This window comes from Lepus europaeus, chromosome 8, assembly GCF_033115175.1.
Source record: "Lepus europaeus isolate LE1 chromosome 8, mLepTim1.pri, whole genome shotgun sequence".
NCBI classification, from domain to species: domain Eukaryota; kingdom Metazoa; phylum Chordata; class Mammalia; order Lagomorpha; family Leporidae; genus Lepus; species Lepus europaeus.
The window spans coordinates 94,759,219-94,772,637 of record NC_084834.1 but is presented as its reverse complement, the minus strand read 5'-3'; the positions used below and the strand labels follow the sequence as shown (position 1 = coordinate 94,772,637).

The 13,419-nt window shown below is 41.6% G+C and overlaps 1 protein-coding gene across 2 annotated transcripts in view; it reads left to right on the top strand.

The window, feature by feature from the left end:
- The window catches only part of COPS4 (COP9 signalosome subunit 4), a 46,469-nt gene extending 34,488 nt beyond the window's left edge, over nucleotides 1-11,981 (top strand). The window contains exons 8-10 of one of the 2 annotated variants that reach the window (XM_062199186.1): nucleotides 478-593; nucleotides 2,118-2,202; nucleotides 11,479-11,981. In XM_062199186.1, the coding sequence (XP_062055170.1) occupies nucleotides 478-593; nucleotides 2,118-2,202; nucleotides 11,479-11,612 (335 nt within the window). In that variant the 3' untranslated portion in view covers nucleotides 11,613-11,981. The remainder of the gene's footprint in view (nucleotides 1-477; nucleotides 594-2,117; nucleotides 2,203-11,478) is intronic. The other variant, XM_062199188.1, reaches the window with a different exon arrangement.
- Nucleotides 11,982-13,419: the final 1,438 nt, after the last annotated feature.

Sequence of the window (13,419 nt, the reverse complement as noted above, 5' to 3'; positions counted from 1 at the left end):
TTAGGAATATAACGGTTCTTCCTCTCATACCCGCCCTCCCACCTGCTTTTCTTTTGAAAGACAGAGTTACAGACAGGAAGGGAGAGACAGAGATCTTCTCTCCTCTGGTTTCCTCCCCAAATGGCTGCAGCTGCCTGGACTGAGCCAGGCCAAAGCCAGGAACCAGGAGCTTCATCTGGGTCTTCCCCTGTGGGAGCAGAGGCCCAAGCACTTGGGCCATCTTCTGCTGCTTTCACAGGCACATTAGCAAAAGTAGAGCAGCCAGGACTCAAACTAGCACTCATATAGGATGCCGGCATCGCAGATGGTGGCTTAACCCATTACACCACAATACCAGGCCTACTTTTAAGATTTTGATCATAGGAATAAACATGATTATGAGATGACATATCTCGAAATTTTCAGCGAAAAAGGTATATCTTTTTTAATGTAAAACTAGTTTCAAACTTAAAACTGTCTTATTTGTACTTATTTAAGGTTCCAGCATCTTGGACAGAGCTGTTATTGAGCACAATTTGCTGTCTGCAAGCAAGTTATATAATAATATTACCTTTGAAGAACTTGGAGCTCTTTTGGAGATCCCAGCAGCTAAGGTATTTTGTTTTTTTAAACAAAAAAATTCCTTTATTTAAAAATATTTTACCTCTTAGCTCTGTGAGCAGATGCTAAGGTTTTTTCTTGACTCTCATACATAAAAACAAAGTTAAGAGACAAAACAAAGTAATGAGAAAATTAAATATTATGTAATTATTAAATGTTGACAACTGTAACAAAAATTATAAAGAGCTCCAAGTAAATGAAAATAAATTATTTCAAGGCTAAAATAGTACCATAGTGGAATTGTTTTTTTAGTGTCTTTGTTTTTTAACTTGTGTTTTATGGTAAAGTGCTGTAGAGTGGGACTCTTAAAGGAGTTCCGGGTTATGACATTCATTTTGTGAGAATGTCTTTGTTTGGTGTCTGTTTAGATCCACTTCATAGTGGTTTTTGATTCTTGACTAACTTAACATTTTGATGCTTTACTTTTTTATAGCCTAGACTAACTTGAAGGTTAAATTTTCATCTCTTTAAGAGAATGAGTATGGTAATACTCCAGTTAATACTATCATAACTTCTGTGCTTGGGTTAACATAAGAAGTTGATTGACTTACTAGAGAATTTAATTTAATTCATTTGAGGGCTTGGTTGGCTATATCTCAATTCCAGCAAAGTATAAATAGTATTTGGAGGATGTTTCATATAACATTTATAAAACGTTCTCTTAATTTTGTTATATTAAAAGTAAACAATTAGCCTTACTTTTCCCTAATTTACAGACCTTAAATTCAATGTAGTTATGAGTCATATTCCACATTTTTCTGGTAATGAAATTTTCATTTAAGATTTTCTAACAGTTCCTTTATGTGGGAACTACAGCCTAAGTTACAATTAAAAGATGCTTGCTTTTTAGGCTTTGAGGTATGATTCCATGCAGAAATTAAGGGATATGAATATACTTTTAAAATAAGTGCTAGTTACAGTTTCTTCAAAAGTAATTTAGAATTGACTGTGAAGATGGTTAGAATTAATAAACGACCAAGTCACACTCCTGGTTGCACATGGTAAACATTAAAATATCTTCAGGAACTATTAGAGGATCTTTTGTTACTTTGTCTTTAAATCTTTTTAATTTCTTTTTTAATTTGACCATCAATTTTTCCTTTCAGGTTGTCTTTAAAAATATTACTTAAAAGAGTTTTTTTGAGGTGTTAAATAATGTGGGGAATGAAATGAAGTATAATAAGAAAAACTGGTTAGGTTTTTTTTGTGCTTTTTCTGAAGCATGGATACCAATGAGAAGAAAAGTTGTAAGTTTCATTCTAAACAGAGCAGAAAATTAGTAGAAAGGCTAGATTTTTGTCTGCAGTCTCACAATAAAATGAACAGGTCCCAGTTTCCTGCAAATAATGGGGTTGTTCCTAGAAAGATTTGAGAAAATAGGCAGATTTATAAGATATAGTCTTTTAGTGAATGGCAGAGGAACACATTTGTAAGTTAAACCAAATTTTCTTACCAAACGTGAGTAATTGTTAGATACAGTATTTAACGTTTCTAAGATTTTGTTGCTTTTTTTATAGGCAGAAAAGATAGCATCTCAAATGATAACAGAAGGACGGATGAATGGATTTATTGACCAGATTGATGGAATAGTTCATTTTGAAAGTAAGAGGCTTAGTCTTTTTCTATCATAATGAAATGGGAGTGAATTATTACATATTTATGATTAAAACATGTTGAACAATTTCTTTTGACACAGAATCCTAAAAACTCATGGAATAAGATTATTTCCACAAGAAATAATTTGAAATAATTTTTTAAAGTTAATTCATCAGTATGCTTAATGCATATTTGCTATGCTAAGGAAAATTTTGAAACTCAGATTGTTCTATCCATTCATTTGCTCATCAAATGTTTATTGGCCATGTAGCATGTATTGGGCATGTGGAATTGACAGTTTTACTTGCATTCAGCAGCTCATTAACTAATGAAGGCAGACAGGTAAGTGGATTCCTTGACTTTCTCATGGTCTAAAACCTTCTCAGCTCCTTATTCCCCCCTTCTTCACACCTGGACCTTGCTGTATCCAGAACTGTTCCACTTGTAAATGTCAGTTTGAAATATCTCCCCTGACCATGACCTTTCTCCTGTCTCTGTAGTGATCTGTCTCAGTTACTCCCACTTCCGCTTTTCCTTGACCACATGGGCGCCTCTGGTCCATTGGCTCTTCTGCTTCCTTCTAGTCAGCACAACCCTTTTTTGCCTTCTGCTATTTAGCTTAGATGACGTGATCTCTTAGTTTAATTACTTTTTTACAGATAACCTGCTTGCCTGTTGACTTTATTCTACCTATTCAGCAAAACTTCACCTTGAATGAACTCATTCTTTATCTTTTTCTGCCACTGTGCTTGAGTGGCTAGCTAATATTACTGAGGAGAGTAAGACACCAGACACAGTGATGCCACTGTAAGTTTGAAGTCCTGGATCCTCAGCACCAACTGGGGTAGGATTATTGGCACATTTCTCTAGTCCGCTGTTTCTCCTCCTTTGCAGTGACTATGTCAGATTTTCATTTTCTTAAAGATTTATTTTTATTTGAGAGGCAGAGTTACAGAGAGAGAGAGGGAGAGACAGAGAGAGAGGTCTTCCATCTGCTGGTTCACTCCCCAAATGGCTGCTATGGCCAAAGCTGGGTGAATCCAAAGCCAGGAGCCTGGAGCTTCTGGGTCTTCCACATGGGTTCAGAGGTCCAAGTACTTGGGCCATCTTCCACTGCTTTTCCAAGCCTTTAGCAGGGAAATGGATTGAAGTGGAGCAGCTGGGATAAAAACCAGTGCTCATATGGGATGCTGGCACCGCAGGGGGAGGCTTAACCTACTATACCATAGTGCCAGCCCCCGATTTCTTTTTTTAATATTTCTATTTATTTTTTGAAAGGTAAAGTTACAGACAGAGAGGGAGAAACAGAAAGAAAGGTCTTCCATCCATTTGTTCACTCCCCAGATGGCTACAACAGCTAGAGTTGGGCTAATCCAAAACCAGGAGCCAGGTGCCTCCTTCAGATCTCCCACACAGGTGCAGGGGCCCAAGGACTTGGGCCATCTTCTGCTGCCTTCCCAGGCTATAGCAGAGAGCTGGATTGGAAGAGGAGCAGCCAGGACACAAACTAGCACCCATAAGGGATACTGGCGCTGCATCAGAGGCTTAATCTACTTGCCAATGCACCTTGCCCTGATTTTCTTTTTCTTTTTTTTTTTTCTTTCTTTTTTTTTGACAGGCAGAGTGGACAGTAGAGGGAGACAGAGAGAAAGGTCTTCCTTTTTGCCATTGGTTCACCCTCCAATGGCCGCCGCGGTAGGCGTGCTGCGGCCGGCGCACCGCACTGATCCGAAGGCAGGAGCCAGGTGCTTCTCCTGGTCTCCCATGGGGTGCAGGGCCCAAGCACTTGGGCCATCCTCCACTGCACTCCCGGGCCACAGCAGAGAGCTGGCCTGGAAGAGGGGCCACCGGGACAGGATCAGTGCCCTGACTGGGACTAGAACCCGGTGTGCCGGCGCCGCAAGGCGGAGGATTAGCCTAGTGAGCCACGGCGCCGGCCCTATTTTTCTTGAATATCTGACTACTCCTTCAATTTCAGCAGGAAACCTTGTTTCCTATTTAATAATGACAACAACAAATCAGCTATCAATGTAAAATTATTTTAACTTCATCAGATTTATAAAAATCTAATTTTAGAATATATGATGTAGATCTTTTTCTTCCTTCCTGTTATAATAGAACTGGTTTGCATCTCCTCATCCAGTTCTTCCAATTATGGTTAGGATTCCTTCTCTAATCCCTGTCTCCTCACCCTCACCAAAAAAATGCTGTTTTAGAGGACTGGGGTTAGCAGCTAACTTTTGTCTGTTTTCCTCCTTTCTTTCTGTATTAGCTTCTGTCCATCAGTACTTCAGCATGCTCAGGTCTCTTCCATTTCAACAAAAATCCTTTTAGTTCTTAAGTTTCATTTGGCTTTTAATGTAATGAACAATGTTGCCCTCTCACTGCTTTTAGAACATTCTCCTCCCCAGCGCCGCCGTGACTTCTGTCATCTCTTCCTCCTCATTCTCCTGTTTCCCTCCTGATTCTCCAACTATTCTTCACTGTCATCTCCGCAGCTTCTACAGTGCTTCCATGTGTTGGTTCACTCGCTAAACGTCTGCAATGGCAGGGACTATTCCAGGGCCAGTGTTAGTCCGGGCCACATCTGGGAACCTGGAACTTCACCCAGGTCTCCATGTGGGTGGCAGGGGCCCAAGTACTTGAGGCATGTTCTGCTACTGCTACCAGACTCATTAGCAGAGAGCTGTGGAGCCACTGGAACTCCAGCCTACATTCCCAGCCCACTGCGACACAACACTGGACCATGATTGTGATTTTTTAAAAACGAAAATTTGAGCAATAGCAAACAAGTTACTAAATCATGTATTTTTTTAAAGATTTATTTATGTATCTGAGAGGCAAAGATACAAACAGAGGGAGAGACAGAGAAAGATCTTCCATCCACTGGTGTACCTCCCAAATGGCCACAATGGCTGGAGTTGGCAGACACTTTATCAAGGAGCTGGATTGTAAGTGGAGCAGCAGGAATTGAACCGGCGCCCATATGGGCTGCCAGCTTTGCTGTTGTTGGCTTAACCTGCCATGCCACAGTGCCAGTCTCATATTGTGTGCCTGCTTGCGCTCTAATGAGTGACTTTCCCATTGCCTGTTGAACAGTCTTAAAGACCCTGACTAGTCCTTTCTAGCTGTCTCTTGCCAACCCAGCAACATAGATGTTCTTTCTTAGCATTGTAAATTCCTTCCTCCCATCAAACACTCCAAAGCATCTACTCCTCTCTGGCCATTTCTGTTTCTTCCCATGTCTCAGTTTGAGCAGTGTTAATCAGTAATTATTTCCCGACTCTCCAGAGTAGGTATGGCTTTAGATGATATGTTCTCATGTCACCCTGAATTTCTTCATAGCATTAACCTCACTTATTATCAATTGTGTAATGATTTGTCTAAATATATGCTTCTGCTTCCAAACAAAGCCTCCTAATAGTAGGAATTAAGTCTTATTTTCTGTGGTATATCCAATGTCTGTTTCAATATGAACATTGTTTATACACTGTAGGTGAGAAATAAATATTGACTATATCAATGTATGATGAGTAGCATAGCAAATATATCACCAAGATAAAGGGCAAATTAAATTAATTAGTTTCTATAAATTTGACAGAATGTAAAATATTTTCCTTCTAATTTTATTAAATTTTAGTAGATTCTAATAGTTAATATGCTCAAGTAAAGCATTAATGAGGGTAACTCAAGGAAGAGCCATCTTTCCACTCCCACCTGCATTCCTCTAGTCCAGGCTCCCTGATGTAACTATTAGTCTGGCAGTCTTGTGTTTATACAAAGTGGATTACAGGATTTTGTATACACATACACACACATGTACACATAGTTGTTTTATTTGAGAGGCAGACAGACAGAAAGATAAATCTTCCATCTGCAGGTTCACTCCCCAAATTCCTGTTAATAGTTGGGCTGGGCCAGATTGAAGCCAGGAGCCTAGAAATCAATCCAGGTCTCCCACATAGGTGGCAGGGACCCAGCTACTTGATCTCTCACACAGTACCTCCCAAGACACCTGTTAGCAGGAAACCAGAATTGGGGTCCAGAGCCAGAACTCGAACCCAGGTAGTCCTCTTTGGGTTGCAAGCATTTAACCACTATGCTAAATGCTCACCTCTGGCATTATATTTTAAAGTACACATTATGCAAATTGCTTTTTGAGTGTATTGTACCTGTAAACATATTTTCAAGTCAGATATCAATCTGATTTACTTAATAGCTGTATAATGGTCTATGGAATTCAACTTTTCACTTGTGGATGGACATTTGGGTGCTTTCCTTATATTTCACTTTATATATGGGTATACTTATTCCTATAGAACAGAGTCTCAGAGAAGTAATACCATGGCATCAAAGGATATAAGTGTTTTAATTCTTAATAGATACTACCGGTTTTTTCCAGAAAACTGTGCCATTTAGAATTCTACCAGTATGAGAATGAGTCTTCAACAGTTGGGTATTATTATTCTATTAATCATTGCCAGTTGATGGGGAAGATAATTATGTTAATTATTTTAATGTGCATTTATTTTATTTTTAAGATTTATTTGAAAGGCAGAGTTATAAAGAGAGGGAGAGACAGAGAGAGAGAGAACTTCATCTGCTGGTTTACTCTCCAGGTGGCTAAACTAGTCAGGGCTGGGCCAGGCCAAAGCCAGGAGCTGGGAGCTTCTTCCAGGTCTCCTGTGTGGGTAGCAGGGGCCATCATCTGCTGCTTTTCCCAGGCCATTAGCAGGGAGCTGGATTGGAAGTGGAGCAACTGGGATACAAACCAGCACCCATATGGGATGTTGCCATTGCAGCCAGCTGCTTTACCAGCTATGCCACAACACTGGTCCCATGCATTTCTTTTGTTTCTTCTCTTGCCCACATCTCTCTGTCAGTTTTCTGTTGCTTTTAGTATAATGATCATTTTAATTTTGTTTTATGTGTTACAACTATCTTTCCTGCTTTGTCAGTTGTTATTCTGGAAGGCAATACATAGCATAAACACATTTTAGAATATTTTATGCAGCCAGGTATGTTAATTTTTTTAAAGATTTTATTTATATATGAGAGGCAGAGTTACAGACAGTGAGAGGGAAAGACAGAGAGAAAGGTCTTCCATCTGCTGGTTCATTCCCCAAATGGCCGCAACGGCCAGAGCTGTGCCAGTCTGAAGCCAGGAGCCAGGAGCTTCTTCCAGGTCTCTCACACAGGTGCAGGGGCCCAAGAACTTGGGACATCTTCTACTGCTTTCCTAGGCCATAGCAGAGAGGTGAGTGGGAAGAAGAGCAGCTGGGACTAGAACTGGCACCCATTTGGGATGCTGGCACCGCAGGCGGTGAATTAACCTAGCATGCCACAGCACTTGCCCCAATATGTTAATTTTTAAAAATTTTATGGCCTTTGAATTTCCTGTATTAAGAAAAGTCTCGGGCCGGCACTGTGGCATAGCGGATAAAGCCGCTGCCTGCAGTGCTGGCATCCCATATGGGCACCAGTTCGAGTCCCAGCTGCTTTTCTTCTGATCCAGCTCTCTGCTATGGCCTGGGAAAGCAGTAGAAGATGGCCCAAGTCCTTGGGCCCCTACACCCGCATGGGAAGACCCAGAGGAAGCTCCAGGCTCCTGGCTTCAGATTAGCGCAGCTCTGGCTGTTGCAGCCAATTGGAGAGTGAACCAACAGATGGAAGCCCTCTCTTTCTCTCTCTCTCTCTGCCTCTCCTTCTCTCTGTGTATAACTCTGACTTTCAAATAAATAAATACATCTTTAAAAAAAAGTCTCCTCCATTATTATTTTCCTAAAACTTCAAATTTTTTACTTATTATTTTATAGATAGAAATTTATTTCATCATTAAATGACTCATTTTTATGGATAATTTTAGGATACGGTCTAGTTGTTTTTTCTTGGTGCGTAGTCCATATATTAGTGCGTAGTACATATATTAAATATATATGATAAATCTATCATATATTAAATAAACATCCTTTCTCATTGAAGTTTGATTTTTGACTATATGAGATTTTACATATAAATTTGGATCAATTTGGTTCAACTGATCTGGAACAATATGATAATAAGCAGATTTATAGTAAACTTCACTATTGATCAAGCACTCCTGCCACTCCCCCCAGTTTTTTTTTTTTAATTGAAATACACCTAACATGAAATTAAACACTCGAAGAAAACAATTCAGTGCAATATAATCATATTGCACAACCTCCATCTCTATTTAGTTACAAAACATTTCCAAGGCCGGCGCCGTGGCTTCACAGGCTAATCCTCCGCTTTGCGGCGCCAGCACACCGGGTTCTAGTCCCGGTTGGGGCGCCAGATTCTATCCTGGTTGCCCCTCTTCCAGGCAAGCTCTCTGCTATGGCCCAGGAACGCAGTGGAGGATGGCCCAAGTCCTTGGGCCCTGCACCCGCATGGGAGACCGGGAGAAGCACCTGGCTCCTGGCTTCGGATCAGCACGATGCGCCGGCCGCAGCGGCCATTGGATTGTGAACCAACGGCAGAAAGGAAGACCTTCCTCTCTGTCTCTCTGTCTCACTATCCACTCTGCCTGTCAAAAAAAAAAAAAAAAAAAAAATTTTTATCCTGATTAGAAAACAAATAAAAAGAGAGATTGTCTTTGGAATTTCTTTAAATTCTTTTAAAAGATTTGTTTAGTTATTTGAAAGGCAAAGTTACAGAGAGGAAGAAGAGAGATCTTCCACCCACTGGTTCACTCCCCAAGCGGCCACAATGACTGGGGCTAGGCCAGGCCAAAGGCAGGAGTCAGGAGCTTCTTCCAGGTCTCCCACTTGGGTGGCAAGGCCCCAGGGACCTGGACCATCTTCCGTTGCTTTCGCAGGTACTACTAGGGAGCTGGATCGGGAGTAGGGTAGCTGGGACTCAAACCGGTGCCCACATGGGATATTGGCGCTGCAGACTGCAGCTTAGCCTGCTGTGCCAGCCTCCAATTTTTTTTTTTTTTTAAGATTTATTTATTTATTTAAAAGTTGTAGTTATAGAGAGAGGTCTTCCATGCACTGGTTCACTCCGCAGATGGCCACAGTGGCGGAGGCTGGGCCATGGCTGAAGCCAGGAGCCAGGAATGTCATCTGGGTCTCCCATGTGGGTGGCAGGGCCCAAGTACCTGGGTCATCATCTGCTGCTTTTCTCAAGCTGTTTAGCAGGGAGCTGGATCAGAAGTGGAGCAGCGGGGCCTTGAATGGCTGGCCATCTGGGATGCCAGCACTGCCAGTACTGCAGGTAGTGGCTTTACCCACCACGCCACAATGCCAGCACCTGGAATCTTTTTAAATTTATGTATTAAGAGTCAAGGACTGGGGCCGGCACTCTGGTGCAGCGGGTTAATACCCTGACCTGAGGCGCAGGCATCCCATATGGACACCGATTCAAGACCCGGCTGCTCCACTTCTGATCCAGCTCTCTGCTATGGCCTGGGATAGCAGTAGAAGATGGCGCAAGTCCTTGGGCCCCTGCACCCACGTGGAAGACCTGGAAGAAGCTCCTGGCTCCTGATCAACTCAGCTCTGGCTGTTGCAGCCATCTGGGGAATGAACCAGCAGATGGAAGACCTCTCTCTCTTCTCTCTGCCTCTCCTCTCTCTGTGTAACTCTGACTTTCATATAAATAAATAAATCTTAAAAAAAAAAGAACACTATATTAAAAGTGCCCTTTAAGCATCAAAAAAAAAAAAAAAGAGGCAAGGACTGATATTTTATATTATATATTCAGAAAATTGGAGAATTTATCTATAGTTTTTCATTTTTTAAAAAATAAGATTTACTTTAAAAGCCAGGGTTCTTTATTTACTTTGAAAGTCAAAGTTAGGGGCTGGCGCTGTGGTGTAGTGGGTAAAGCTGCTGCCTGCAGTGCTGGCATCCCATCTGGGTGCCGGTTCAACTTCTGGCTGCTCCACTTCCGATCCAGCTCTCTGCTATGGCCTGGGAAAGCAGTAGAAGATGGCGCAAGTCCTTGGGCCCCTGCATCCACGTGGGAGAACTGGAAGAATCTCCTGGCTCCTGGCTTTGTGATTGGCTCAGTTCCAGCCGTTGTGCCCATCTATGGAGTGAACCAGCGGATGGAAGACTCCCCTCCTCTCTATTTCTCTGTGCCTCTGCCTGTCTGTAACTCTGCCTTTCAAATAAATAAATTAATCTTTTAAAAAATAGAAAAGAAAGTCAAAGTTAGAGGGGGGGCAGGGAGAGAGATGGTCCATCTGCTGGTTCACTCCCCAGATGACCTCAACAAGCAGTACTGTGGCAAGCTGAAGCCAGGAGCTTCATCTGGATCTCCCACGTGGATACAAGGCCCCAGGTACTTCTTCCACTTCTTTTCCCAGGCCATTTGGAGGGAGTTGGATGGGAAGTGGAGCAGCAGGACATGAACCAGTGCCCATATGGGATGCCAGTATCATGGGCGGCAGCTTTACCTGCTATGCCACAATGCTGTCCCCCAGTTTTTCATTTTTTTAAAAATTTATTTATTTGACAGGTAGAGTTATAGACAGTGAGAGAGAGACAGAGAAAGGTCTTCCTTCCGTTGGTTCACTCCCCAAATGGCCGCTGTGGATGGCACCGCACAGATCTGAAGCCAGGAGCCAGGTGCTTCCTCCTGGTCTCCCATGCGGGTGCAGGGCCCAAGCACTTGGGCCATCCTCCACTGCACTCCCAGGCCACAGCAGAGAGCTAAACTGGAAGAGGAGCAACCGGGACTAGAACCCGGCGCCCATATGGGGTGCCAACACCGCAGGCGGAGGATTAACCAAATGAGCCATAATGCCGGCCCCCAGTTTTTCATTACTAACCACATATTACTGGTATAGAGAACAATCTGGCAGATCCAGGATAGGCTTTGTTTTTGTTCTTCTATGACTTGGGCTTTGTTCTTTTATGATTTGAGAGCCAAGCAGACATAGCCTTGAGTATGTCAACGATCTTGCCCGGTAGATGGCAGTGGCTTATGAATCCATCATTGTTGATGGAGAGGAAAAAACCACTTCCGTGAGGCTTTTTTTGTTGTGGTAGTGGTTGAAGTTGGTTGGTTAGTTTTTTTTCCACAAGTGATGATAATAACACGGATCTGTATATGTTTTGAAGTTTTGTTTTAAACTTTGTGTCAGTGATTTGAGTCCTTTTCTTAACTATTGTTTAATTAGCTTAATTTTATTAATTTAAGAGTTTTGTAGTAAACTTTTAAAGACTTAGATTACTGTATCTTTTAACTCATATTTGTTACGAATACAAAGGAGTAATTTCAAACTTACACATTATTTCCTTTTTCCTTTAGCACGAGAAGCCCTGCCAACATGGGACAAGCAGATCCAGTCACTTTGTTTCCAAGTGAATAACCTTTTGGAGAAAATTAGTCAAACAGCCCCAGAATGGACAGCACAAGCCATGGAAGCCCAGATGGCTCAGTGAGTCATCTCAGAACTTCTGTGCACACTACATCTTTTTCCATGTTGTGCAGATTGGTTTCACTGTCTCTCCAAAGCATTTGCATCATGACCTTATACATTTCAACCCCTTTTATGCTGGATTCCATTTAAAGAAGATATTAGAGCAGGAAGTACAAGCATTTAAAAATAGCTAGTTTCCATATATTCAGGGTCTCTGTGCATTAAACTAACTCAGATGTTTTGAAAGCTGTTTCTTTCAATGGGGTAGGTGAAATACCTGTGGCTAAAAAGTTTGGGATTTGTGATAACTTTGTAGTCATGTAAAACTTAAGTGCTTTGTGCCTCTCCAAATGTGGTTATTCTAATAAATCGAGAAATGAGCTACATAAAAGTAGTACTTTCGTTTTAATTAGTGTTTTGTTCCTTTTTCCTTCCATTCTGCAGATATTGATTTGTACCATGTGCTGAAATACAAATATAATTCATCATCCCTTCTCCAGGCACTCAGGATTCACAGGACCAAGTGACCCTGTTTAATTCTTAAAGTTGCAGCAAGCACTGGAGCACACAAGGAGGAGTTCTTTCCTTAGCAGAGAGAAGTTAGGGAAGGCTCTTCCTTGTGCTTCAGCTGAACTTTAGTGAAAATGGAGAAAGGATTAAAAGAAAAAGTATGTGGGACTTCCACTTTCAGCTTTGACTTGTAAAGAGCGTGGAAACCATCAGATTCATCTTCACAGTAACAAAAGAAGCTGGAGGTTATGTGTTAACCAAAAAAGAAAACTAGGCAGCCTAAAAATCAGTTGGCTTTTCTTAGATCCATAAAAGATCTGAAATAGCAGGGCAAACCACGGTCTTCCAGACTGAAGAGGCAGCAAATACAGAGAATCGCAATTGGCGGTCACCTTACCCGGATCAGAGCTGCTGGAGCCAGGAATTGGTAGGAAGGCTAAAATGGTAACCCTGGCAGTTGTTGGAGACTGAGTGTGGACTCACTTGAGTTAAAACTCTTGAGGGCCCAGTCGTAGGGGGACCCCACACTCTCTAGGGTTTACTTCAAAGAACTGTCCTAGGTTCTCACAGTTAAGATCAGGATCCCCTTGTCTTTCGGGCAGGGAAGTAACTATTTTGAAATAAACCCAGATAATTTTTGGTAACAAAAGCCTACTCTTTGTGGGACCCAAAAAAGGTTAGACATGTCATTCCAGCCTCTGTTAGCCTTTCTGTCTGATGTAAGGGAAGGGAAATAGAAATCCTTCTAAGAGTCACAGCCAACTAAAAAAGAGATCTAAAATTATAGGGTGTTTCCAAATACCTTAACACCACATCAACAGAGGTCCAGTATAATAGTAGTAGATCTGCAGGACACGAACTATTTAAGAAGCAATTCTTGGAGAAACCCAAAAACAAAAGCAAGAAAACCAAAGCCTCTTGTCACTGAGAGCAAACATTGAACACGGTCTAGCTCCTACCAGATTAACATAAAAACCTCATATTAACAGACTAATTACATATTACCTGATACATCACATCTAGCTTTCAGCCAAAAAGTTACAAGGTATGCTAAATGGCAAGGAAACACACACACACACACAATCTGAAGACGTATATCAAGGTTCAGAACTAAGATTTGGCAGATGTTGGAATTATAAGACCAGAAATTTAAAAAATAACTCTTAACATGTTTCCATTTCTACTGGAAAAAAAAAGGTCTAGTGGAAAAAGTTGACAACATACAAGAGCAGATGGGTATTCACAAGCAGAGAGATGGAAATGAGAATTGAAGTGCTAAGGGCAGGTGTTGTGCGGTGGGTTATGCTGTCCCGTGGGAT